The sequence below is a fragment of the Natrix helvetica genome, assembly GCF_964273705.1.
Source record: "Natrix helvetica genome assembly, chromosome: 11".
Taxonomy (NCBI): domain Eukaryota; kingdom Metazoa; phylum Chordata; class Lepidosauria; order Squamata; family Natricidae; genus Natrix; species Natrix helvetica.
The window spans coordinates 19,119,023-19,145,476 of NC_138562.1; the positions used below are offsets into that span (position 1 = coordinate 19,119,023).

At 49.3% G+C, this 26,454-nt stretch overlaps 1 protein-coding gene across 2 annotated transcripts in view; it reads right to left on the minus strand.

Moving 5' to 3' along the window:
* The window catches only part of MBNL3 (muscleblind like splicing regulator 3), a 45,273-nt gene extending 19,215 nt beyond the window's left edge, over positions 1-26,058 (minus strand). Inside the window, exons 1-2 of one of the 2 annotated variants that reach the window (XM_081963908.1) lie at positions 25,800-26,058; positions 9,745-11,027 (exon numbers count right to left, since the gene is read on the minus strand). In XM_081963908.1, the coding sequence (XP_081820034.1) occupies positions 9,745-9,918 (174 nt within the window). In that variant the 5' untranslated portion in view covers positions 9,919-11,027; positions 25,800-26,058. The remainder of the gene's footprint in view (positions 1-9,744; positions 11,028-25,799) is intronic. The other variant, XM_081963909.1, reaches the window with a different exon arrangement.
* Between the last annotated feature and the right edge of the window lie 396 nt (positions 26,059-26,454).

Consider the following 26,454-nt stretch of genomic DNA (forward strand, 5'->3'; position numbering starts at 1 on the left):
CAGAGGGCAGGCCCCTTCCTTGAATCAGCATGCTAGAATTAAAAAAAAATGCTATTCCATCTGTCGACTGAAAGGTGTGAATAAGTCCTAACTCTAAGAAAAGCATGTTTGTGTGTTGTGTTTTACTTGCCTTCCTTTGACCAAATTCTTGTTTTTTCTTAATAGAGAGAACGTGGTGCAATGGTTAGGGTCCTACCCAAGGACTGGAAAAAAGTGGAGGAAGGAATGAACTTTTACAGGTCACAAAAGCTCAAGTAGACTTTTCCCAAGACGCTGGAAGCCATCAGGGGAAGAATTCCCATAACAACTCGGTATTAAACGCCAGCCCTATTTATAGTGAAATTAAGATTCGCCCAAACAATGCAACAAGCTAAACGCTCCTGCCTTTTGAAAGAGCCATTAGACGGCCTGGCTTCCATCTGATTCTTGTTTGGTAATAGACATTTCAGCTATCAGGCTGATATTATGGTATGATAAAACAAGTACTGTATTTTTCGGAGTATAAGACGCACCCTTTTCCCCTAAAAAAAGAGAGTGAAAATCTGGGTGCGTCGTATACATTTTTGGCCTCCGAAACCCTGCCCCCTTCACAAAAATGGACGTGAAGAGGGTTTGGGAGGCCTGCAAAGTGCTGCTGGGGGCTGGGGAGGGTAAAAACAAGTGAAAAAATGGGCTATTTTTTTGCTCGTTTTTGCTCCCCCCCAGCCCCCAGGAACACTCTGGAAGCCTCCTAAAGCCTATGCATGCCCCCCCCTTTTTTTGGCAAAAAAAACGAGCTGTTTTTTTGCTCGTTTTTGCTTCCCTCCAGCACTCAGGAGCACTTTGCAGGCCTCTCAAACTCTCAAACTTTTCACAAAAAATGAGGCTTGCAGAGGGTTTGGGAGGTCTGCAGAGTGTGAACACTTTTTTTTTTAAATTTACCTCTTCAAAATCTTGGTGCATTTTATATTCCGGTGCGTCTTATGCTCAGAAAAATGCGGTAATTTAAAGTGCTCCTTTCTGGTCAGCTTCAAAAACATGCGATCTGGGCCAAGGCTAGGCTGCAGTGGAGGCTTCAGCCAATCTCCTCCACAGCCTCTCAACTGTAGCGGAAAAAGGAAGAGTTGCCCCCTCTGAGAATAAGATGCACCTTTTATAATAGAGGAAGCAGATACAAGGGGCATATCTTAGAGAAATCCCCCTCCTCGTGCGGCAGAGTTGGGGGTGCTAATTCCTCAGCTCCCGGGGAGACCCTCAGATATCAAGAGCCCAGCAGAAAAAAAGGCAAAAAGAAAGAGAAGGAAAGGCCTTGCAAAGGAGCCATATCTCATGGAAGGGACAGGTTGCGGAAATCGTGAAGGGCCAATGTGTGTTTGTGTTGTCGGTTAATTTAGAAAAATCAAGTGCTTTAATTAACATAAACAGCTCCTGGACTTAAAAATAACAATCCATCTGAGCTGACAATTTGTTTTCAAACTGGGAAAGAAATCCGCGCCAAGAAATGTACTGCATTTTTAAAATAGCTCCCTCAGATTACAGAAGGAGAGATACAAAGGTGAACTCAATGCTTTCATTTTCGCCAGGCCTGCAAACAATCTTAGAGGGAATTAGAATGATACGAAAGAGCTTCCTTTCCCTTCCTGGGGAAAAAAAAATAATTGTTTTCTTTGGGGGGTTTGGGGAGCAGCTATAACCGACTGAGCAAATACAGTAACAAAACTTCTGGAAGGTTAGTAATTATTTTGGATGTGCCATAAAGAAATCTGGATTGTAATATTGATCAAAATAGCCTTCCACAGCAATGAATTTACAAACTAGAAGAGGGAACAGTGGAATTTCCCCAGCCTGAACGACTAAAAAAGACATTCTGTACAAAAGTCAGCCAAGGAAACTTTTTCTGCTGCGAGGAAGCTAAACTTAACATTGCTCTCTAATCGCGCTGATTCAGCTGGACGGAAGGAAAGGGATAGAGATTAATATGCAAAAACTAACTTGCAAAAAGGGGGTTGCCAAGAACTGAATTGTTACAGGGAGTTTTAGAGGTAGAATTCTCCTGGCAAGGAATCCAATCTTCCAGTTTTAAAACCTGGTTTACCAATTGTGGCAGAAATGAGATTGTAGAAATAAGCTTTGCCAACATAGAAGACTGCCCTGCATGAATGTTGTTTTTTTAAAAAGCAAAAATGAACTTCTGCACATACACAAACCCCCGACATGGCCAGGCTGCCATTCTTTCCTGCCGGAGTTTAAGATCTGAAATTATGCCTTTCATGTCCAGCTCCTCTTTCAGGTCATATTAAACCAGGTGAATTAGAAAGGAACAGCTTGGTCTTCCCAAAGGTTTCCCAAGGTGCTGGATGCCAACAGAGAGGATGCCAGCCTGCCTGCTTCTGGCTCAGCCTCTGCACCAGGGTGTGTGTCTTAGCTGAAGCCTCTCTTGCTCCAAACCCAAAAGCTGAGGCTGCACAAACCCCGGCCAGCAATCCCAGCCACACAAAGGCAGCGTGGCTAATGCCTGGCTCACACACTGGGCCGCCTCCTGCTCTCACGCCCCCCCCCCCCCGCAAAGCTGCCCCCTATCTCCTTTTCTCTACCCAGCACAAAGAAGCAGATTAAGTGGCAATCACAACTTAATAAGATTAACTGTACAGACACACACACAGTGCCTCTGTCAGTCCTTCCATTGGCATGTCCATCAGAAGGAGGGTATTATTGAGATGCACAGAAGAAGATGCACATCTTATCGGCAAGCCTGGGTGATGTCCTCTGCCACCACTTGGCCCCACTGCTTTCCCTCCTCCCCATCCTAATTTCTAACAAGTCCGTGCAATGTTTGATAAACACATTTGATAAACGAGGAGCTCCGTTTCTCAAGAACTCATTAACCTTTCAAGACGAAGCAGGCATCCATAAAAAGCATCGTACTGCCTGCTACTGTGAGGGGCGGACAGGGGATATTGTGTCCAAATCCGGCCTGGACAAAACACTGTGGCCCACCTACCACTGCCCCCCCTCTTCTGGGGAAAGGAGAAATGGGATCTGACTGGGTTTGCCTTAATCGCAGAATAAAAGGGGATTTCCCTTCATGAAGTTTGGACCCTGGAAGCCACCGTCTCCCCACACGCAGTCCTCGACATACGACCACAATTGAGCCCAAAATTTATATTGCGAAGGGAAGACATTGGCTAAGAGAGCTTTGCCCCGCGTCACGGCCCTTCTAGTCACAGTTGTTAAGTGAATCATTGTAGTTGTTAGTAAACCTCATTGTTAAGTGAATCTGGCTGACTTTGCCCGTCAGAAGGTCGCAAAAGGGGATCGCGTGACACCCCCCTCGGGATGCTGCAACCGTCGTAAAGGTGAGCCAGTTGCCAAATGTCTGAATTCAGATCTCATGACCATGGGGATGCTGCCAGTCGCAAGTTTGTAAAATGGTCCAGTCATTTTTTTCAGTGCCGTTGTAACTTTGAATGGCCACTAAACAAACTGTTGTAAGTCAAAGACTGCCTATAGCAGAGGTGTCCAAACTTGGGAACTTTAAGACCTGTGGACTTCACCTCCCAGAATTCCTCAGCCAACCATGCTGGCCTGGCGAATTCTGGGAGTTGAAGTCCACAGGTCTTAAAGTTGGCTAGGTTGAGAAACACTGGTGATCCTTCTGGTCCCTTCCAACTCTATCATTCATGGCTGGCTGGGGAATTCTGGGAGTTGAAGTCCACAGGTCTTAAAAGTTCCCAATTTTGGACACCTCTGACCTATAGTATACTTCTGCCGGATCGTCCAAAGGCTTTTTATCCACAAACTGCCTTCAGTTGTGGCTTTCTTTGTGAGGAATATCAAAATAAGCCACCTTTCCTGGCTGTCTTTCCCTGCCCCGGCTGAGAGGGCTGGGCCGGATTCCCTGGCCAGTCAGCCATTCCACACGAGAGGCAGATCAACTGCGATAAAAGGACTAGTGAAGTCCCGAAGAGACCCTCAATAGAGCAACAGCAGGGGGTCCGAGGCGTGACAAGGCTGCTCTTCGGCTTGTCCTTTCATCCGCCACGCGCACAAGCCGTTCTTGTAAAGACCTAAATCCCCGTCAGATGGTCCCTGCGCCACTTAATTGTTCGGAGAGGCCTGGGATCCGGAGATGGCCGCGTGCATGCACGAGCCGGCAGCCCCACAGCCCCTCCAAGACACAGAGAGGCAACTCTCCAGGAGAACAAAGAGGTCACAAGAGGAGAACAAAGAGGTCACAAGAGGACAAGGACGTTGCCAAGGAATCGGCACAAGCCTCGTCAACAGAAGAGTCGGGAAGGAGGCAAGAAATGGGGGGGGGGGGGGGCCTCTCTCCAGCTTCTTCCTGAAATCAGAAAATGGAAACACTTTCGCCATGGTTCAACCCGATCGGTCTGCTGGCTATCGATCCCGTCCGGCTTGTGCCCGAGAAATCCCCATTTCTTGCTGGCTGGGGAATTCTGGGAGTTGAAGTCCACAAGTCTTAAAAGTTCCCAAGTTTGGACACCCCTGCCTTAACCGTACATGTGAACCTGGCTGTAGCAAGGGATTATGGAAGCAGCTGGATACAAATGTAGGTGAAGACTGGGGAAGCACACACAACAGTAGCTTGGGGACAACCTCCCTGCCAGCAGAAATAGAGCAGGTCAGGGCAAAGTCAGAGGGAAGGTGAGATCATGGTCAGATTCACATGCTGAAGCACATAAGCCGCCACATAACCTGATGAGCTTCAGCCGAGTATCTTTTGGGAACGCAGGTTGTGACCTGCAGGCTGCCATTTCTGGTGTGACGCCGAGAACAACGGCTGAAGGAAGAACCAGGCCCCAACTTGATCTATATCTCTTGCTCCCCCCCACGAGGGCTGGAGCGTCTCTCTGCCTGCAGCGCAACTCCACACAAGTTCAAAAAGAAACAAACCACACAGTTGGGAATCCACCACCGGACTTCCTTCTCCACGGGTGGTCCCATGGAGCTTTTCAAATGCATTTCTCCGGGCCTGAGAAACTGGTGCATTTAAGGACAGTTTGGGAATTCCCAGAAGTTTCTCAGCCGGCTTTGCTTCTAGCAGACCCCAGTGAGTGCGAGCTCCAAGTGCCTTGGGATGGCCCACCAAGGACGTGTTTCACTCGTGTCCGGCCCCACAAAAGTCAGGAAAAGGTATTTAGATTAAGGATCTTTGGGGGGGGGGAACCCCACTTTGCAAAGCAATAAAATAAAATAAAAAATCACAGCCAATTAATAAACAATTGAGAGAAATGTCTCTAGCATCTTCTACCCTGTAAATTCCCTATATTTTATTGCTGGCCAAGGATGGAACAGGGGACAGACGTTGGTCTCCCTGATGCTTGAAAAAGTTCAGACCTGAGAAAGGGAGCTTCACCTACTTGCAGGCCCTAATTGTGAAAATCTCCTCTCCACTAAAGCGATGTCCTGATTTTCCCGGGAGGCAACTCACAAGGAACCACAATCTCACTTCTCCAAAGTTTAAAGCCGCTGCAGATACATGGGCCAAATGAGAGCAACTCCAGGGCCAACGGCACCGTTCCCCCCCCCCCCCTACATTCCCAACGGCCCCGGTGCGAGCTGGCTCCCGCCACGCAGGCAGCTTCACAGGAACCGATTGGACACACACACACAAAAAAAGAAGCTCGCTTCCTACGTGCCAGCCATGAAGATGCTCCGTGAAATTATCGAGAGCGCCTGAAATATTTATGTGGCTTCAAGCTCAGCGCCACGGCAGTTTTTTCCCTGCTCTTCCGCTTGCCAGGTTGCCCCCGTTAACAAGCCTTCCAGCAGAAAGAGCTGCAGGAGAGAGAAAGAGAGAACGTAGGATGGGAAACAACGGATCGCCACGGAATATTGGAAGAAAATATTGGAAGAGACAGGAGCAAGGGTGAAATCCAGCAGGTTCTGGAGAACCGGTAGCGGAAATTTTGAGCACTTCGGAGAACTGGTAGTGAAAATTTTGAGTAGTTTGGAGAACCGCTAGCAGAAATTTTGAGTAGTTTGGAGTACCGCTAGCGGAAATTTTGAGTAGTTCGGAGAACCGGGCAAATGCCATCTCTGGCTGGCAGCAGAGTGGGTTGGGAATGGAGATTTTGTAGTATCCTTCCCCTGCCACGCCCACCAAGCCACATCCACAGAACCGGTAGTAATAAAATCTGAATTTCACCACTGGACAGGAGATCCTCCCGAGGCGGCTGCCTGGAGCGTTAGACAATCGGATCTTTTATATCTACCTTCCTGGAAGAGATTAACTCAAGTGTGCAGAGATACCTGCCTAGTGAAGAGCCCATGATCATGGGAATAAATACGGGCAGGGGCATCTACACGGGCCCTGTTCAAAGGAATCAAGATGGAAGCCTCAACAGCAAGATCCAAGCTTCCATTCTCATGGAGGTTATCTTGGGACTTTTCCGACAAGCCTGAGCGCTGAGATTTCTAACGTGGGTGACTCTCCTGTATTGAGTTCCCCAAGAGGAACCTTGCAGCTTACAACCTGGTGTAGAGCATCTCTTCCTTCCATGGATGGGAAAAGGCGTTGCACTTTTTGGCTGAGGAGAAAAAGGGAAAAGGTCCATCTAAACAAGTATCCTAATGCCAGCCCCACGAGACATGCGTGGGACGAGACTCCCACTTTAGAGATTCTACGTGCATCCCATCTCTGAACATGGGACATTCCTTCTGGCTGTTGCGAGCATCCGCTTCCTACCTATCCTATATCCCAGCCACCCTCTTGTTCCCCAAATGGCAAGGGGACTGGCAGAAACAGGGCTTGAGCCCCTGGCATGACGGGAGAAAGGAAAAATATCGACCAAGGCTTGCTTGAGGCAGAGAGGGGAAAATGGAACAGCAATCGAGAACAATTGAAATAAGCCAGCCATAATTTAGAGAAGGGCATCTCCGCGTTTGGTTTTTTTTATTTTCTCCAAAGAAAGAATGGATTTCAGGAATCGGACGATTTAGAAACCTTTCAGCAGGAAGGGCTGCCTTCTTTTTTATAATTATGGTCACAGCTCGCTCCCCCAGAAATCTCCAGCATTTCTCTGCAATTCCTCCTGTGCATTTTTAAGGATTACTGTCGGTTCAATTATCTTAATTGCATGGCTGGGCTCGATGTAACACGATCTGTTCGGAGACGGCAGGTTACAACATCCTAATTGCCAGGACTTTTCTCCCCTCTGATACACAGATTCGTCTTCCCTTTTTCTCATTAGCCAGAAAGTGCAACGCCTTTTCCCGTCCACAGAAGGAAGAGATGTGCTCTACTCAAAGTTGTAAGTATGCACCCAGTTCTTCCCCCGAGTGAAAAGAGCCAGCAGGTAAAGCTACCCCAAATCTAACAGGAGACAAAGGAAAATCCCTGCTGTTTTCTTGGATGTGAACTGGATCAGTTCTGCTTCGTGAGCTGAGCTAATTTGTTTTCACGTCCAAAACCCAACACGTTCAGGTCTATTACAAAAACGGCAACAACACCCTAGTTCAGTCATTGTGTTGGCTGCATCCCAAATACAGGAGTCAAACTGATTTGCCACGCGAAATATTCAGCTACTGAACAAATGTCACTGAATAGCAATGTAAACACGTTACTCTTGAAATCCGAAGCATTTGTGTGGTTGCTGAAGCTCACAGCTTTCAAGGACAGAGCAGAACAAAAGAAAACACGGGAAATTATTTTCTGAATAGATATTCAGAAACCCTTAAGCAGCAGCAATTTGACCCAACGTTGCTGAAGGATCGGGGAACCGGCTATGAAATGCCCGCTTGAGAAAGCGGAGGAGTTTCCAAATCCTTCACCACGGAGACAAGATGAATGAATGGTCACGCCATCCCAGAGAGGAAATATCTCTTGGTCCAATTAATGCCCAGATCTATTGGGGAGTTTTTCCCCCTTCCCATAAAGGCCCATGGTGAAGCTATAGGTCTGGAGCCGCATGTGGTTCTCTCATCCCTCTGCTGCGGCTCCCTGTCACCAGTCGGATCCACAATTGATAGGACTTTCGGTTAGGACAGGTAGAGGAAAAAGGACGCCGCGCTGGGAGGAGACTCTATGGTGGGGGAACCAGACATCCGGTCAGCTTCAGAATTGAATGGGGGGCTTCCAGTTAGGACCCTTGTGGCTTTTTGAGTGTTTAAAGTTGCCGACCCCTGCTATAGGTCAACATGCCCCCTGCATCTCAACACCTGATAAGGCGTTAAGACACGAAACCTCCGACGTTCCTCGGAACAATGGAGAACAAAAAATAAGCGAAGCCGTCATTCTGTGAAACGGCAACTGGTCTTACAATCGGAGTTCAACTCCTTCGCTTTACATGGTTGGAAATCCAAGGACAGGCGGTAAAGTTATTTCTTTTTCCATCAGTGCTGTGAATGATTGCTAAATGAGGCTGTCGTTCAAAGAGGACTACTTTTCTCCAGTAAACGAACTCCCTTTTGGACTGGGGGAGTCAAGAAGGCATTTCACACACATCAGCATCATGATTCCTCCTCCACCTTTGCATTCTTGAATCAAGATGGCAAGAAATACACGAAGGCCAGCCTAGAAAGTCAGCAGGGACATTTCTGGGCTTATCCAACTTAAAGCTCCATTTTTTTTCTTTCTTTCTGCAGTTGCCAGAGATTTTTTTTAGGAGAAGGATTGGAGTGAAGAACGAGAAGAAGAAGCTGCGTTTCCAGCTAAATTTGGTACCGAGTAACAAGGTGATAGAACATGTAGGCCGGTAGCAAAGGCAACTGTCACTCATAAGAGAATTGGGATGAAAACCCCTCCTTGGTTGGATATTCTACTCTAGCTTTCCTTCTGCAAAGCAAGGCGGTGGCCGATATGCCAAGGTCCCTACAGCCCCCTTTCTGGCCTGAAGAGGCTGAAGAGGAACAAACTTCCAGCCCGTTTCCTTCCTTCCCAGATGGAACTGTAGGCTTGCTTCAATCTTTTCGGCCAGGACATTTTACTTCCCTTCTCACCAGGATTGGTGGGTAGCAGCCTGCTGCTAAAATAAAGGGGAGTGCGGGGCTGCATTTCGAAAGTAGATGCATTTTTTAAAACCAACAGTCAAAAGTCAGCTGGACAAATCAAGGGCATTTGCCAAAACAGTATTTGCTGGTATTGCTTGCCACTGCAGTTTTTGGCCCCGATTGTGAGAGTCCATGCAAAAACCTCCGTTTGTTTCCTGCCTTGTTATTATTTTTACATATCCAACACACCTTCCTCCTCCTATTTTCCCCCACAACAACCCTGTGAGGTGGCTTGGGCTAAGAGGGAGGGACTGGCCCAAAGTCACCCGAGCAAGCTTAGGCAGGACTAGAACTTACCACCATCTCCTGTTGACTGGAGCTAAGTCACCCAGCCAGCTTTCCTGCCTAGAACTCCCAGTCTCCTGGTGATCGGCCCAACGCCACCCACAAGACTTTCGTGGCGAAAGCAGGTCTAGAACTCCCAGTCTCCTGGTGATTGGTTCAAAAGTCACCCACATGGCTTTCACGGCTAAGATGGGACTAGAACTCACCGTCTCCTGTTTTCTAGCCTTGTGCTTAAACCACCAGACCTTCATGTTTGCACTGGCTGCCGTCCAAGCCCTTTGCTCCTTCCTTGTCCTTGTGGAGAATAAAAACTGATTTGCACAACTACACAACACCCATTGTTCACCTCTGGGCTCCCAGAGTTGGGAGAACTGAAATGAGCCACCAGGAAAGGTATATTTAAAGAAAACAAAAACGTTTTGCTTTCCAGAGTACCTCAGCAAAACAGGTGCGTTAGCCCATCCTTACCTTCAGGGAATCAAAGCAGGCGATAACGCGTCCGTTTTCCACATGGCAGCTCCGGGAAGGGTGGGCAAACTTGCACTCGGTGTCAGAACGAGAGCAGGTTCCTCGCTGGAACTCCCGACAGACTTCCAGCGTCAGCCATTTCGTGTCACGGACCAAGGAAACGTTCAGCGCCATATTTTTAAAAAATGTCCCCAAAAGGGGCTAAAAAGGAGAGGAAAAGGGGAACGCGATGTTCTTTGCGTGAATACTAATGATTTCTTTTGAAGAAAGGGGAAAAGTGTGTCTGGGTGTGTTGGGGGATGGTGGTATTTCTTTATCAAAAGGAAATTCAAGTTAAAAATGTGAAGAAATAACTTTGTTGCTTTGGTAAAATTTCAATTCGTCAGCACTTAGGTTTCATCGAACTCAAATGATGCTTGTCGAAAAGAAAAGGTTAAACTTTTAGCCAATCATAAAATAGAAATCTCGTCAGAATTAACTAAAAAAATCAAATTAGAGGCCAGCTCCTAAAAGTGCAATTGTCAAAGTTAAAATAGAAATGTTATATATTTATATGTCTTTATATATATGTATATATGTATGTATATATATATATATTTATGTGTGTGTATATATATATATATGTAATGTTTTGTGCCACTGCCAAAATTATTTCAAAACAACTCGCATTCCTCTGTCACTGCGTCCTCACAGGTTTCTGTGCTCTCGAGTTATGGGTTTCCTCTCCCCTCGCGCAAAACCAGATCAGTCCAAGAAAACGCAGCTGCAACGGTGCAGGCCGAGGGGAATGGTTTTGCTCCTTGGCAGAAAAGAAACCTTTAGCAAGTTTCTATCCTTTCGTCCTGCTGTGCCTGAAACATTTACAAAAGCTGCAAGCGTTAACACCACCAGTGGAAGAAATGTTTCTTTTTCTCTTTGTTTTCTATTTCCTTCGGTTTGTTTTGTGTTTTGGCCTTTCTTCTTCCTTGCTTTTTTTGTACAGGCTCGAGTTTGTTACATAGTTGGGAAGAAGAAGAAGAAGGGGGCACAAAGATGACCGAGTGGAAAAGGCAAGGAAAAGACAAGGGATGGCGGTTGAACGGCTGGCTGAGATGCCCCAGGCGCACCGAGCAGCGACGGGAAGGGGCTGCTTTCCAAAGAAGGGGGCAGGCGGAAGGGCTGGAAGGCGGCTGTGGGTGGTGGGCGCTCTCGATCCCCTCCGGAGTGCAGGTGAGGCAAAGCCCAAGTCGGGGGTCGAAGCAGCTGTAGCGATGCCAGTTTCAAGGAAGGCACTTTTCAGCGACCTGCGGGGAGAAGGAGAAGAAAAATCGGCTCAGCTAGGAGGGAGCCTCACATGCCCAGATCCCACCCAGAGGAGAAGCCCCTGGACAAGCCTCTGCATCACGAATATGGCAAGAAACTGAAGCCGGCCAATGTCTGATGATTATCGGTCTTTTTCTCTTTTTTTGCAAAAAAGAGGGTGGGGGAAAGAGAGAGGGAAGGGCATTTCCTATCAGAAGCTGCACATGGTTAAGAGGAAGCAGCCAATTGCAGTTCTCCTTGCAACCCAATGTCTGGGCAGAGACCCAATAGAGGATCTTGTTCCATATTTATCTCATCCTGGCACACATTGGCTCGCGTTTCCCCAGCTGGTTCATGCTCGCCTCCCCCTCCCTCCGTGCCACTGTATGCAAAATGCCTCCGGAAGCTGACCCAATGGTCAGTCAGCCCCCCACCCGGGGCCAATGCAAGGAGCCTGCAGACTGCCTGGCCCCCACCCAAATATGCTCCTGGCATGCAGAAGGGTGGCCATCCCCAGGGCTTCTCCTGGGCCCTGCAGAGACGCTGCAAACGCCTCCCCTCCCCGTCACACACGACATCCAAGCCCATAATACAGAGGTGGTTGGGGGGGGGGGAGAGAATGGCCACAGATTGGAGTTGGGCAAAAAAAAAATTGGGTGGGGAAGCCGTGACGCCATTGAAGACAAAGGAAAAGGCAAGTGCCCTTTGGGGATGGGTTGGGTGGGGGAAGCTGCTGCCGGCTTCTGCAACCTTGCTTGTTGACAGAGAGCCTGGGCATAAAGCCTCGGATAACCACTATGCCAGCTGCCCTCTATTTCCCATTTTAACGCCTTCCCGCTGAAGCCGAGGCAAAGTTTCAAGAGAGGTAACAAGCTCTTTCCTTCATCAAATGGCATTCCCCCCTCCCCCCCCGCTCCCTCCGCCACTTTCCTGGAAAAACCAGCACAATGGCAGGCTGGAATTTCAGCCGTGTCCAGCAAACAACAAACCTCACTCTTGGAACAGCTGGATTTTTGCAGCAGCCATCCCTCCTCCAGCTGTGGGTATTCCCCACCCCCCCACCCCAATACAACCATGACTTCGGGTTCTTCTCTCAACGCAACTTAAGACAACTTTGGAGAGCAGAAGCAACAATTGTTTCTGGGCGGTTCTTATCCCCAAGCAGAGGACGACTTCGGGAAATCCTGGCTGAAGGGTCCCAAGGACCAATCTCCCTCCCCAGGCGTTGAATAGCACCATCCCGATGTGCAGAACTCCCAGATCCCACCTGTCCATCCACTACTATTCCTGGCCAAAGGCCTCCAGGAGGCCCATCAACAAAACCAGCAAGAGTAGCCCTTCTCTGCCTTTGGTTCTCGGCATCCGACAGCCACAGCCTGACCAAGCACAGCTTAACAGGAGCCCTGGTGGACCTGGCCAAAGGGGAGACTTCGGGGTTTGGGGGTGTGTGTCTTTCCCCTCCTCTGGGAATGAGGGAACCGTCAGCACAGTCCACCCTTGGAGGTTCCTTTTGGAATCTGACGAATCGCTGGAGCAATTTTAGAAGGCCGAGATGTTGACATGGTTGGACAAGGGGAGCAGAACATGGACAGGAGTACCCCAAGGGTCCTCCTATTCAGTGCTCCTGGAGCCCTAGTTTCTCCCAGATCCTCCGGGGAGCTCAGGACAACGAGAAGCCAAAAGACAGCTGGACTGCAGCCGGAAAGTTCAGTGATGGTGCCAGTCAGATGCCCATCGGTGCTGACAGTGATGCCCACAGACAGCTTGAGACCTCCGATGCCTTCCAACTGGTCAAAGCCCCCCACAGCTACCATGGATGCTGACTTTCCCACTAATGCTGACTGCCCGGTCCTAAACACTCCATTTTGGGGTGCGGGTGGGGGAGAGAAGACGAGTCTATGCACCTGGCCAACGTTCTGGAGGGCGTGAGGTTATCCTGGGCTCCCTTTTCGGTCTAGGTTCAGGCCTGTTTTGGTGAGAGGCTCAGGCATAGTCAACCACCTGATGGATGTTCTCTTGTGGAAGAGGGACTCTAACGCACCATTCGTCACCTCGAATGTTCTGGCGCGACTCCTTTCCATCCAGTACATGAGGAGAGGGGTGGAGAGTTGGGGAGAAAGTGGGCGCAGCTCAGCAAACAAGCCACAACAGGCTGCCGTATGGGTTGGAATGAGGTGGAATTCTTCTAGGAATCACGCCCATTTAAAGCAAAGCAAGAACTGGGCAGCTTCTGACTTGAGAGGAGGCGTCTCGGCTGAATCGGGACCCATGGTTGAAGGTCCCTTCCCAGCCTTCGACAGACCACCAGGTCCCTTCACAACTCCTAGGATTCCCAGCTAGCGACTAGGACGACGGATGCCGCCACTTCAACTCATCCAGAGGAACCTCAAGCCATGGACTTTAGCTCTAGGGGGCTTGCGGCTAAAACTGAAACCCATTGGGCATGAATTGCCTAGACTTGGGCTCACGTCTCTGATTACCTTCCGAAAACCTTTGCTTTTCGGCTGACATCTGGCCTGTTTGATTCCCCAGTCTTTGTGCATCTGGAGGCCGATACCTGGGCAGCCACAAAGGGCCACTTAAAGAGACCGAAGGGGAGGGGGCTCTAAGCCAGTGTTTCTCAACCTTGGCAACTTTAACTCCTGTGGACTTCACTCCCGAAATGGAGTGTTTAAGACCGGGCAGTAATTGGGAATTGAAGTCCACAGGACTTAAAAGTCGCCAAGGTTGAGAAACACTGCTCTAAGCAAAGACAAATCCTGAATTAACCAAGAGGTAATGGAAATATGAGGGAGGGAGAAACACCCCTTCAAAGGGCCCAATAAACCCTAAATACGTTTGGTGGCCATGCCATGATGGGACAAGCCATGGTGACCAGCCGGTTAGTAAACCTGTAAGCAATGGAGATGACATCAGGATCTCAACACGGGCTTTGCTGCATGCCACCCAATTCACATGGTGGTAAAAGAGGGAGGGAGGGAGGCGCATTCAGACTTGCAAGCTTCTAGTACCCTTGTTCTAGATCTAGAGCCCTCTACGACTTACCAGGGTTCATTGAGTGACCTTTCAAAGTTATAAAGGTGACTTATGACCACTTTTCACACGACCACTGCGGCATCCCCGTGGACACAGGATTGAAACTCAGGCTGGCAACTGACTCCTATTTATGACGGTTGCCAAAGCCTGCGGGGTCACGTGATTCCCCCCCCTTTTACGACCTTCTGACCAGCGAAGTCGATGGGGAAGCCAGATTCATTTAATGACCGTGTGACCAACTTAACGACCGCAGTGATTCACGTAACGGATGTTGCAAGAAGGGTCGGAAAATGGAGCAAAATTCACTCAACAGATGTCTTCCCTGAGCCACAGAAATTTTGGCTCAACGGTGTCTGCTACCTTATCTGACTGACGACAATTTGAAAGATGTGCTTCCTTTTCCTTATTAAGATAAAAAATGTGAATTCGTGGGAGGGGCTGTCTGACTCGGTTTTCGTAAATCACTTTTTTGGCCAGGCTCAAGACACGTTTACTTGACTGTTGCCTCGGCAGCAGATTTTTCATCCGTCCTTCAAGGCCATCTCCACATTCCCTGCCTACTCCTCGCAGGGCTGCCGGGAGGGGAAGACCCAAGTTACATCCGTTGTGCGCCACCATTCAGGGGTCAACAAAGGAAGGGTAATTGAAAAAAGTTAAGCGAACAATGAAGACATTGTGCCAAGTTAACCTTCCTTTCCCTCTCGGTCTCAGTTTAACCTCCTACGTTTTGAGGAATCTCCCCGAGAGAGGGTGAAGTGCAGGAATGATGCAGGGTTTTGGCCAAACTAAGCCGCTGGCACGCCGGGCAGTCCAGCAAAGGAGGGGGCAAAGAGAGATCACGTAGAAGCGTCTGGAGGAAATGCTAACAAGCCCCTTTTCCTCTCCTCGTTGCTAGAAAACACATTCCGACTTCAAACCGAAGGAGCTACTCAATGATCAACACAAGGGCTTCACAAGGTGGGTAGACACTTCGAATACTTCTCTGTGAACATTCTGTACCCAAAACACTTTAAATTACTCAACCGAAAAGGTAAAGCTTGGCAACCTACGAAAAAAGAAAAACACTGCCGGTTGTTTGGCCTGGCCCTGCCCCAAAGAGGCCTGAGAGGGTGGGTGGTTTGACAAAGGGTGTCAGAGGCATGGACAGAGTGGCAGAGGGGTCGATCCTTGTGCCAGGGCCTCGCTTACAGCCTTAAGCCTCGTCCCGTCTGGATTACTGCAATGCGCTTCCCACGGAGCTGCCCTTGAAGAGCACTCGGAAGTCACCGCTGGTCCAGAATGCAGTTTTGTTGTTTTAGGGTTGGCAGTCCTCCACTTGCAACAGTTCACTTAGGGACCGTTCAAAGTTACGACGACGGCACTGGAAAAAGTGACTTAGGTCCGTTTTTCACACTTACAACTGTTGCAGCATTCCCTGGGGTCAGGCGATCAAAATTCAGACGCTTGGCAACCGGCTCACATTTACGACTGTTGCAGCATCATCCCGGGATCCCCCTTTTTGTGACCTTTTGGCAAGCCAAGTCAACGGGGGAAAGCCAGATTCACTTAACAACCATGTTCCTAACTTTAATGACTGCAGTGATTCACTTAAGAACTGTGTTCAAAAAAGATCATAAAATGTGGGAAAAATCCACTTTACAAATGTCTCACTTAACAACAAATATTTGGGGCTCAATTGCAGTCATTAAGTCGAGGACTTCCTCTAGTAACTGGTCTTACTGTGATTGTGGCAGTCCAGAGTTGTTTAAGATGGGCAGCCCTATAAATCTTTAAAATAAATGATTTACATTGGATTGGACTAACAGAGTTGGAAGGGACCTTGTAAGTCATCTAGTCCAACCCCTACGTAATTTAGATTATTTGAAATCTGGGGATCAGCTGGGTCAAATGTGCATCTGTTAAAATGCTACCAAGACCAGTGACTCTTGACTTTTCCCCAGTTTAAAAATTCTTGTGTCTCTGGTTGCAAGATGCCATTCAGCTGGCTGTGACTTCTGCCCAACGATCGTGCCCAGCCTGGCCAAGCGTTTCGCCCACAAGGAGGACGCTCCAAGGGCAAGCGCTACCCTACGGGCCCCTTTTTGTGGCTGGCACAGCCATGGGGACAAACAACACCCTTCATTTCAATACAGCAGATCCCTGGCCTGTTGGTGAAGTGCTACGCAAGACACACACACACACACACACGGGAAATAAAAACAAGCCACACAAGGCCCTGAAGTCTGTTTGTTTAGAAGCTGACCTGACTAACTCCAAGCCCCCCGTCTGCCTTGAATGAAGCAAACCCACAATCCGCTAGAACAAAACAAAAGGCGGGCCATTCCTTGCTCCCGGCTGCTTCAGAGAAAGAGGATCAATTCCCATCCATGCATATAACCATAAATTATGGGCAAGAATTCCCAGCCTCAGATCTTTTGACCACTGGGGTAACCACCAAAATACTCCTCATAATTGAAAAAAATTAAAAGCTCACCCAACCCTCAAAAGTCTTGCAACATTCCCAAACCGGAGCCCCCAAAATGTCACAATTTCGGGCCATTGGTAATAGATAATTAAATGTTTTCGAATGTAGGGGTCCCATCCGGAGGAGTCGTGTTTGCCCCACTGCCAGAAACAAAGCAGCACAAGGGAGTGGTGTCCTCCTTCCCACAGACCTCAGCACATCTCTAACCAAGGGAACATTTTTTCCAACTCTCCTCCCTCCCCCACCTAAAGGCACATTTCAAATTCTGAAGGAGATTCCCGGCCCACCAAAACTGAGGAGCCTGGTGAGCTCATCATCACGAAGGAAGACCCGGCCATTAAGAGGAAAGCAATCTCCCAGTAACGTAAACAGTTGAACAATTGCCGGAAAACGGAATATCCAGCAGAACAAAAAACGCCTCCCATTACGACCGTAAGCTCCTAAGAGCTCAGGAGCAGGCGGTCGCGAGTGCTGGAGTGGCCAGCCAGGGGGCGGCAGCCAACTCAAGCTTCCATCCTGCAGGAAATGCCACAATTGCGACACTTGCTTATGACCGCAGCATTGTGGAACATTGTTAACATCGGAATCCAAAAAGGTTTTTTTTGGAGGGGGGGGGAGAGAAAAGACATGGAAAGTGGGTTCCCAGCAAAGACAGAGCAAGGACAGATGTTGGGCACCCCAGGCCTATCCCAGCCAGGAGAAAGTTGGGCTCTGGGAATGGGCACAACTTGTGAGAGGAAGAGGTGAACTGGCATCTCCGATGCAATTCCCAGAAGGCAGCATGAACTTTTTTTAGGCAAATCTATCTATCCAGCCCTAGGACAGAATGTCTCATTGAAGAGCCAAAGGGTTTATTTTTTTCCCCCTCTTGCAAAATAGCATTATTGCTATAAATTTAAGGCTTGCTGGATGAAGGTGGCCCATAACAATATCCCCCAAAATGAGCCCGAGGTCCTTCAGCCTCCGGCCTTTTTTGATCAGCTCGTTCGCTTATCGCTTCCTCCCCGAAATGCAGACCTTTCCTTATCAGATGAAATCCAAACGTTTGTTTTTCACGGAGCTTTCGGAAAGCCTGCTAATGACATTTTACAGGCCCATAAAAATAATGGGAAGGGGGAAAAAAAATATTTTTGAGCACTGGAAAATGCTGGAACGGAGCTTGGAAAAACGCCTTTGGGATGGGATTTCTGGCCTAGGTGTAGATGAGGGAGAAATTCTTCCGCGAAAGGGGGAGAAAAATTCGAGGATCTTTCTGCCTCAACTCCTATCCTGAAGAATCTCTAGCAGTAATTCGTACAACTGCTTCTGCAGCAGTAGAACAGAGTTGAAAGGAACCTTGGAGGTCTTCTAGTCCAACCCCCATCAGGCAGGAAACCCTACACCGTTTCAGACAAATGGTTATCCAACATCTTCTTAAAAATTTCCAGGGTTGGAGCATTCACAACTTCTGGAGGCAAGTTGTGCCACTGATCGATTGTTCTCACAGTCAGGAAGTTTCTCCTTAAGTCCTGGTCTCTTACAGTTTGAAAATGGAGTGGTCTTCCTTTCAGTAAACAGGCAATCCATCATCTGACACAATACTATATCCTGGGGCATTTTTGCCACCTACTTCGTTTGCTATAGTTCATTTTTGTTTGTTTTTATATTTAGGTCCTGCTGCCCTTGGAGAGAACCACAGAAGTGGCTCCACCATTTGATGGGGTTTCTCTCCACGGTGACATTTACAATGTGCAAGTTTCATGCCGTAGATAAAACACGGCTGGGTAAAAAGGGAAGAAGCGTATCTGTTCCTGGGCAATTCCTCCAGTATACTAAACACAACTTGTTCTTACGCAACGGCTGCCTTGTGCAGCTGCCAAGGTTACTGAGACCTTGCTTCATCTACTGCAGGAGACACACTGCACAAGTTTTGACTTGCGTGCAGGGATGTATTTTTCCATGTGTTTTCTCCAAGTATGTAGAATTCCCACTTTGACCATGAATTTCAGTGAGCATCTTGTATCCAGAGGCGGGAAGAAGAACGGTGCAGGAAAATGGGGAGGAATCAAACCCCTGGAGGAGGCCAAGATGCAACTTAAGAGTTTGGAAGATGCTAGTTAGAGGAGTACTGCCACCTTGTCTTCCAGCGCATGACCGCTTTATATGACCCTGAAAATCTAAAATCCAGCCAAGGGAAAAGGCCTGCAACTTTGCTGTTCCATCTTCCCCATCTACGTCCCACTGGGAAATCCCACCTCGAAATTCCCTTTGGTGTCTGCATAAATCGGCTTTTCCCCAAGGCCAGGAACCCAATCTTGCTAGGAAGGAGCAGTAAACAGCCCCTTCCGCCTTCCACCCTGCCTGTTTCCAGCCTTCCAAACTTTTAAAACTTGGCTGGAGGGCTCCCACTTCAGATAGTCAAAGTTCTTCCTTTAAGAAAAAACACGTTAAAAATCTTTACAACCGGAGATACAGAATAAGTTTTCTGCTTTAAAAATCTTAAACGAATTGATATTTGCTTTTTAAAAAATAAAAAATCACGAGGGCTCTTGTTCCCATCTTTTGAAAGCAGCCAGGCTGGGGAAGTGAGTCCCCATGGTGGCTCACCATTTCCGGAATCCTATTTTCTAAAAGGGGAACCTGGTTTTAGCTGCTTCAACATGGCTAACAAGCTCCGAAGGATCGTTCTTCCCACCTCGTAGACAAACTTTTTCACTTCATTTTTAAAACCACCCCCATTATGAATTTATTTGCAGAAGAACTGACTTTCGGACATTGTAGTGGCGCCTGTTGGTCAAATTGTCCCCCAGATTTCAAAGAACATTTTAACAACCCGGTGTTTTTCAACCTTGGCAACTTTTAAGGTGTGTGGATTCCCAGGATTCAACTTTTGGAAGTTGAAGTCCACACACCTTAAAAGTTGCCAAGGTTGAGAAATGCTGATGTAAACTATCTCTCCCACCCCACCCCCCTTCGTTCAGAAAGGACCAGTTATGATTCTGCACTCAATTGGTCATTCTTTCAGACCATCTGCCCCACATATATTTTATGTTTAGTAGTTGAGTTTTGCAAATATTGTCCTTGAAAGACATACCACATCTTTTTCTGGGGCAGAAGTGACAGAGGAACGTGGGGTGTGGTTTTCATCTACCCAGAGTCACAAAACCATGGCCCCAAAGGGAAATTTGACATTCCTTTGCTGACCTTCTGAGCTATAAGCAAGGCAAGCTTATGGCTCTTTAACAAACCGGGATTAAACAAACTGGGTCTATTGAGCCGAGACCTGTTATGTGTATGGATGGATAAATGTTTGTAGAAATTAGTAAATACACTTGGACTGCACAGATGCTTCTCTCCTCCCCCAAAAAACCCAAACTTGGTTGTTTTATAAGACTCTCCTAATACTGAAAGCTGAATCTATTTTTTTCTACCAAGAATTATATTTTTATTCAAGCGTACCTCATACATAGCTGTGATTGGGGGATATGCCCACTGTGCATATTTTCTACTGCCCCATTCATCCAAGCCTCACGTGCAAAAAGAAAAAAAAACTGAAAACGAATCCTCAAGGGTTCTTACGCCCAGGCCTGCACCCAAGCCCATGTGATTCCACATGACTGAATACAAATTGTTCTACTCTGCGCTTTGCACAATTCCTGTCGTCCAACAGCAAGGGCGTTTCAGAGAAGGAGGGGGGGAAAGGGGGGGATTTTGGGCCATAAATAGCGGGTCGATTTCTTTTTTTTTTGCCCAATTAAAGTTGGAGGCTATCTATTTTTTTATTTTTTATAAAAAGAAAAGTTTAGTCGTAGTAAGGAACAGACTGTACCCAAACGGTCAGATTTATGCTAGCTGAACAGAAGAACATTCACAGAATGGCTACATGGAAAAACACAATCGACCTCATCCAAACAGACTGTGAACAGGAAGTTGAGTGTGTGTGTGTGTGTGTGTGTGTGTGAGAGAGAGAGAGAGAGAGAGGGAGAGAGAGAGAGAGGGGGGGGGGGAGAAATTAAGCAGCTCCACTCTTGCATGTTACAAAACAAGTTCACCAAACCAGCATTTCCTGTCACTAGCTGCATTTGTTCCCCACGGTGTAGAGAAACTGCTGCATTTGGTGTCTGCGTGTGCATATTAATTCTTATTTTTAATTGTCCGAATGCAGGAAAATCGCAAGAGGAATCTGCCTTAGAGAAGGGACGCAATGAATTGCTTTCCAAGCAATGGCAGAAAGTTGGGAGGTGGAGGGGGGGGGGAGAGGAAGACGGGACATTTGCAAACCCAGCCCCTCCCAAGACCCACAACTTCTCGTGCCAACGCTGTGACTCCACACACAGGGCATATGGCCTATGGTGGCTCCCTGCCAGGCTCCCACTCAGGAAAAAAACCACGGAGGAGAGCAGAGTCGGGAGCCGCCCTGGGAAGGCTTTCTCCAACTCACACCCTTCCCAGAACACCTGCCAAGTCAGAGAAGGTGCTCCCAGGCCCTCCTGGTTTTTCGGCACAGAGAAAGAAGTTTCTTCCAGTGCCAGAGCTGCCAGGAGCATTGGTGGCACACGCCCAGGAAAGGAAGAAAAATAATAATAATGCCCCCTCCCTCTCTTTCCCAACTTGACCCCCTCGCCCCTCCCAGCAGAAGCTGCTCCTCTTCCCTGGCCTGCTTCTCCGCAAACCCTTCCGTGGGCCTCCCGCTCTTGACACAGCCCAAGGTTTTCAGCTTTGGTGGTGGGTGGTCAACTGGCGTTTGGGGGGGGGGGGAACGGGGGTGCCAAAAGCAGAACAATAAATGGCACTGGGCAAATGGCTGCCAGATTCGGTTGGGAGAGCTGCCAAAAAATCCCCAACTCCTTTTCCAGGGAGGGAGGGAGGGAAAGCTCCCCCCCCCTTAGGAAAACGTGCCAGCCACCCTTTGATCCAGCGGCTGCTTGCAGAAAGCAATTCAGATCGGATTCCCATTCCCCTTGCGGCCACGCACAAGGCGCTGGGTGAGGCACTGGATCCCACACTCACACCCACGGCCCTCTGGGCATGGAGTGACCCACTCTCGCCCCATGGCGCAAAAGCAGTTCCTCCTTCTGCCGAAGGGAAGCCGAGTAACCCCGGATTTCCCCAAGAGAGCCCTTCAGGGATGTCTTTGGCCACTGTGGCTGAGGATGCTGGGAACTGCAGTCCCAACCCATCAGGAAAGGACCAACAGCTGTTGGAGAACGGAGATCCTAAAAAGGACCCAGCAGATCCTAATTTTTACTCGCCATTTCTTTCCCTTCCCCGTGATGGAGGCTTCAACAGTTTGCCCAGATAAGACCTTGCAGGAGGACAAAAGATGAAGGTGAAATAATGGCAGCCAGGCAAAGAAAAGTTGACGTGGTTTGCCTATCAGAAACAGCTCGAGAGTAGAGATATGTCTTCTTTTTTTCCCATTTCTGAAGCACATGCCAGGCATTTATTTTTTTAATGTTTTTCAACGTTTTTATTGAACATTTTTCATGATTTTTATGTAGTTGCTATTTTTTTATTGCAGTGTTGTATGCCACTCAAGTCATTTTTTTGTGAGGCAGACGGCCATGTAAGTTTGATAAATCAATCAATTGAAAGCGTTCCTGCTGTAACAGGCTGAAAGAGAACAATTTGGGAGATTTGATTAATTTTCTGGATTCCAGAGACCGATTCAGAGATTCAACGAAACCAGTTTCAAACACCATCGTTGGAGCCAACCCTCACACATCCCTAGCTCATGTAGACACAAGACACAGACAGACAACCTAATTCTTTGTTTACCAAGCTGGATAAAGCCTCAAACAATGCCTGCTTTTGATAGATGATCACAATTATGCTAATAAGATGGGTCCAGAACATGGCAAAAAAAAAAAAACCTATTAGACACAGTTTGCAATTACATCCACAGTTATTAAGCATTCTTCTCACTTTTTTCTTGCCAATGTGAAAAGTGTGTTGAAGAAACGGTGCACAGGAATACTTCACACCTAAATGCGGAAGGGAGAACTTCTAACAGGTATCATTTTTACAAACTCTACCCTCAGCCTTACAGAGTCACCAACCACCTGGATGTCACTTTGGGCAGAAACTCACCCAGTAGGCGAGAGTTCACCATGGAGGCTAAGGAACTTAAAATGAATTGCTATTAACAGCAGAACCTGAATATTTTGGAAGGCAGCTGAGGCCAAAGCTGTTTTTTAATTGTGGCTTTTGCTTCTCCACTTTACTTTACATATCCTGGCAAAAGACTATTCGAATACTGGTTATTTATGTGACTGTCTGGATTTAAAGTTGCAGCCCACCATATTTTCTTTTCCCCATGGGGATGGAAATGCCTCTTCAGGTGACGTGTCTTCTGGCATAAAGGCAGATTGTTTCTCACTCAGAAAGACGGCTTGTGTCCGCTTTGAAATTTAATAAAACAATATACAAGCCAGTGGCAGGCCTGTAGATCTGGGCCTGACTTGTAAACATGTCAGAAGAATGGTGCTTAGTTCCTAGACACCAGACTAGGCGTGGTCTTGTCCAAAAGTGCACAGATTGGAAGGGGCTTTTTCTGTACAATTCTGGGTCCTCTCTCCACCTGAATCTTCTGGGTTAGGAGCCATGTGCCTTGATAATCCCCACGCAACTTTCTCCAGATTCCGCATCAAGTAACCATCTCCCCAGATGTAACGCAGCTATGGCCATCGGCTGTGTCCAAACAGAAAGCGAAGGACGCAGGAGCCCAAGGAGAAAATCTGTCCGCCCCGGCAGCCTTCATTAGCAACCGGCTGCCGCAATCTCTGGTGCTTGAGGGCTCTTCCACCCAGGGGAAATAAAACCTGGCCCAGATTCAATCAGAATGCAACTTCCTCATCAGGCCTCGTAAGTTAAATCAAGAGCAGCCTAACCTGCTTTTAACTTCCCAAAGTTTCCTGGAAACTACCCCACAACCAATCACCTGTGACTTACGCAGCAACCCACAAAGTCAAGTCAGAGCGAGGGAAGGTTAAGCTTCCCACCTTGGCTGCCAAGTGACATTTTCAGCAGTTTCACAGTCACCCAAATCTCATGCTAACGTCCACGTGGCCACCTGAAAATCTGCTGATCTGCCCTCTTGCTTTTTTTTTGTCGAGACAAACCCAGTGGCGCACTTCCCAAAAATTTATGTCTGATACTGAGCGTATGGAAAATTAGCCCACTCACCTCTAATGACTTCCTTTAAGATTGCATTTAATTTTACATCCAACAGGAACTGCCCTTTTCCCAATATTCCTCCTACGGCTTATTAAAGCAATCCGCAAGAAGACTGAACGATTTATCTATTTGTTCCAGAGAATGTTCAACCTGAGATGCTAGGATTGTGTCTGGCCAAAAGCTTAGTCTGCAACTCCCAAGGATCTTCAAATATTGCTTTTGGGGGAGGGGGGGTAAAGCCAGGTAGACGAAAGGAAACTTGACTGCAGAATAATCCTACCGACAACACTCAATTATTAATCAAGGCTGAATGACAAGCAATTGAAAGAAAAATTCTGTGTTTGTCTTGGCAGTGCCTAGGAAAAAAAAATCTGAAATGCAGGCACCCCCAATCCAAGGGTGCTGATCTCCTAGCCTTCCAGATGTGGCTGACTACATTTCCCACAATTCCAGGGGCTTTCTATTGGGTCATACTGGATGGGGGGAAAAATCTGTAGTCTAATGATGGCAAGGGATGCCCTCCAGCACTCTGGCCTGTGTGCAAAAGCTGGTTTACAGATGGCTAAAGGTGAGTTATGGCAACAACCAGCTGTAAACTTCCCCCTTATCAGCGAAGGGAGACACCTCCCCTCTGGGGCACCACCAGGCTCTGAGAAAAAGCTTCAGGGAAGCTCCACCTTAACGGATAGATGGGAGGCTCGACTGGAAAGTTTGCCTGCTTTAAATCCTTGCGGCACAACAACTCTTTTACATTAAAAAACACCCCGCAAGATTCGTTTCCCACATATACACCCGGACTAGACTGTGTTGCTTCTCTGTGTCATAGAATATTTGTGGGTCTAGCCGTCATTTTGTATTTATTTTGTCATGTTTGTATAGCGTCTATTGGAGGTGGCGACCTTCTGAGAGCTCCATGTAACAAAAAAATCATTTTAAAGTATGCCGATTAGCGAACATTCAAAGCAATAAAGTTATTCAAGGCTCACTGAACTGTACTGGGGGTGGGGGGGTAAGCGGCTTTCTCGGTGGGGCTCCCCAGCTCTCCCCTTGCCACAGCCACCCTGGAGGGCATCCCATCCCCAGGGCCCATCACCGCAGTGCTGAGAAAGCACCTCTTGCCAATGCAGAGGGAGGGCAATTCAACCGGCGCCACCTCCTCCATAAAACCCTCCCCAGGAGCCCATTTTAAGCTTTGGGAAGGGGCAGGGTGGAGACGGGCCTTTTGGGGAGCTTTACTTCCCTCTACCGGTGCCCGGGGAAGTGGGGGTGTGTGTTACTGATCTACCCCACAGGTCCCCCACTAGCCACCCCTTGGTCTCCACCAAAAGCATTTTTCACTGCTGTTCTGCACTTTGCTTCTTCTTCATGTTTTATTTAGGAGCAAAGCACCTGGCCGAAAGAGAGCGCCCCCCTCCCAGCTCCCCCAACCAAAGTCAGGGAAAGACTCCCCCCTCCTTCATTGACCGACACCCCCTCCCCAAGGAAGCCCAAGAATCCCGGGATCAAACCCGCAGAAGCAGGGGGGATGGGATGGGACGGACAACCGTGGCCGAAGCAGCGGCATCTCTCCCTCCCCCACGACCCCTCTTTGAGCCCCTCCAGCTGGAAGAAACGAGCGGGGCGGGGGTCCCAACCGGGGTCTCTTTAGGGAGGAGGGGGCTTCCCCTCGCAGGAGGAAAGGAAGGGGGGGTCCTGGGAGTTGAAGTACCTCCCTCCACCACCCCTTCTTCATCCCGCGCGTCCTCGGGGCCTCTGAGCAGGTGCAGAGCGCGCGGCCTGGCAGGGAGGCCCCGCCCGGGGAAGGTCGCGCCGGCCAGGCCTCCCTCCGTGCCGCCGTGAGTCAGCAGCACCCCGCCCGGCCTCGCACGTGGCCCGGACTCTCTTCGCCCCCCGCGAGCCCCCCTTTGTCTCCAGGCAGACCGGCGGCGGCGGAGGCCTCCAGTGCGCATGCCTCGGGGCGCCGCGCTTGGGCCTCGCCGCCCGACAGGCAGACAGGCCTCGGGAGAGCCCTGACGGGAGGAAAGGGCGGCGCGCGCGTCCCAGCGGCCCACCCGATGCGTGTCAGCGGCCGTCGCCAGGCCCGGCCAGCGCCCTCCTCCACCTCCTCCTCTTCGCTTACCTTGCGCGGCGCTCCGCTGCTGCTGCTGCTGAGGCGGCTGAGGGGAGCGAGGCGGCAGCTGAGGCGGCGGGGGAAGCAGCTCTCCGCGGGCCCTGGAGGCGGGCTGGGGCTGCGGCGCGCGCCTAGCATGAGGGGCTCGTGCGGGCCGCCATCTTCGGAGGAGGCGCGGCGCAGCGAGGCGAGGCAGGCCGGGCCGGGCGAGGCGAGGCGGACGGGGCGGGGGGGGAGCCGCAGAGCCGCCCCCTCCCTCCTCCTCCTCCTCTCCTCCTCCTCCCGCCCTCCTCCTCCTCCTCCCGACGAGGCGGCGCCGCAGCAGCAGCAGCGAATCAGAGCGCGCCCCGCGGCCTGGCGGGGAACTCCAACGCCGGGGAGGAGGAAGGGGCGGGGCGGACGCGCGCGAGGGGGCGGGGCGATGCCTCTGATTCATTCCCCCTTTTCGCCCCGCCCCACTCCTCTTCCCCCCTTCATTCTCCCTTCCCGGCAGGCCCCGTCGGAGAGGCTGCCATAGCAACGCCCTCACCCCCCCTCCACTCCCTCCCTCGCAGGAGGCGCGAGTCCTTGGCGGACCGAGGGAGGGGCGGCGTGAGGCGATAAGGTTTCACGGAGTGTGGATTCATTAAAAGAACCCCCCCCCCCAGCCAGCACTTTCGCCACA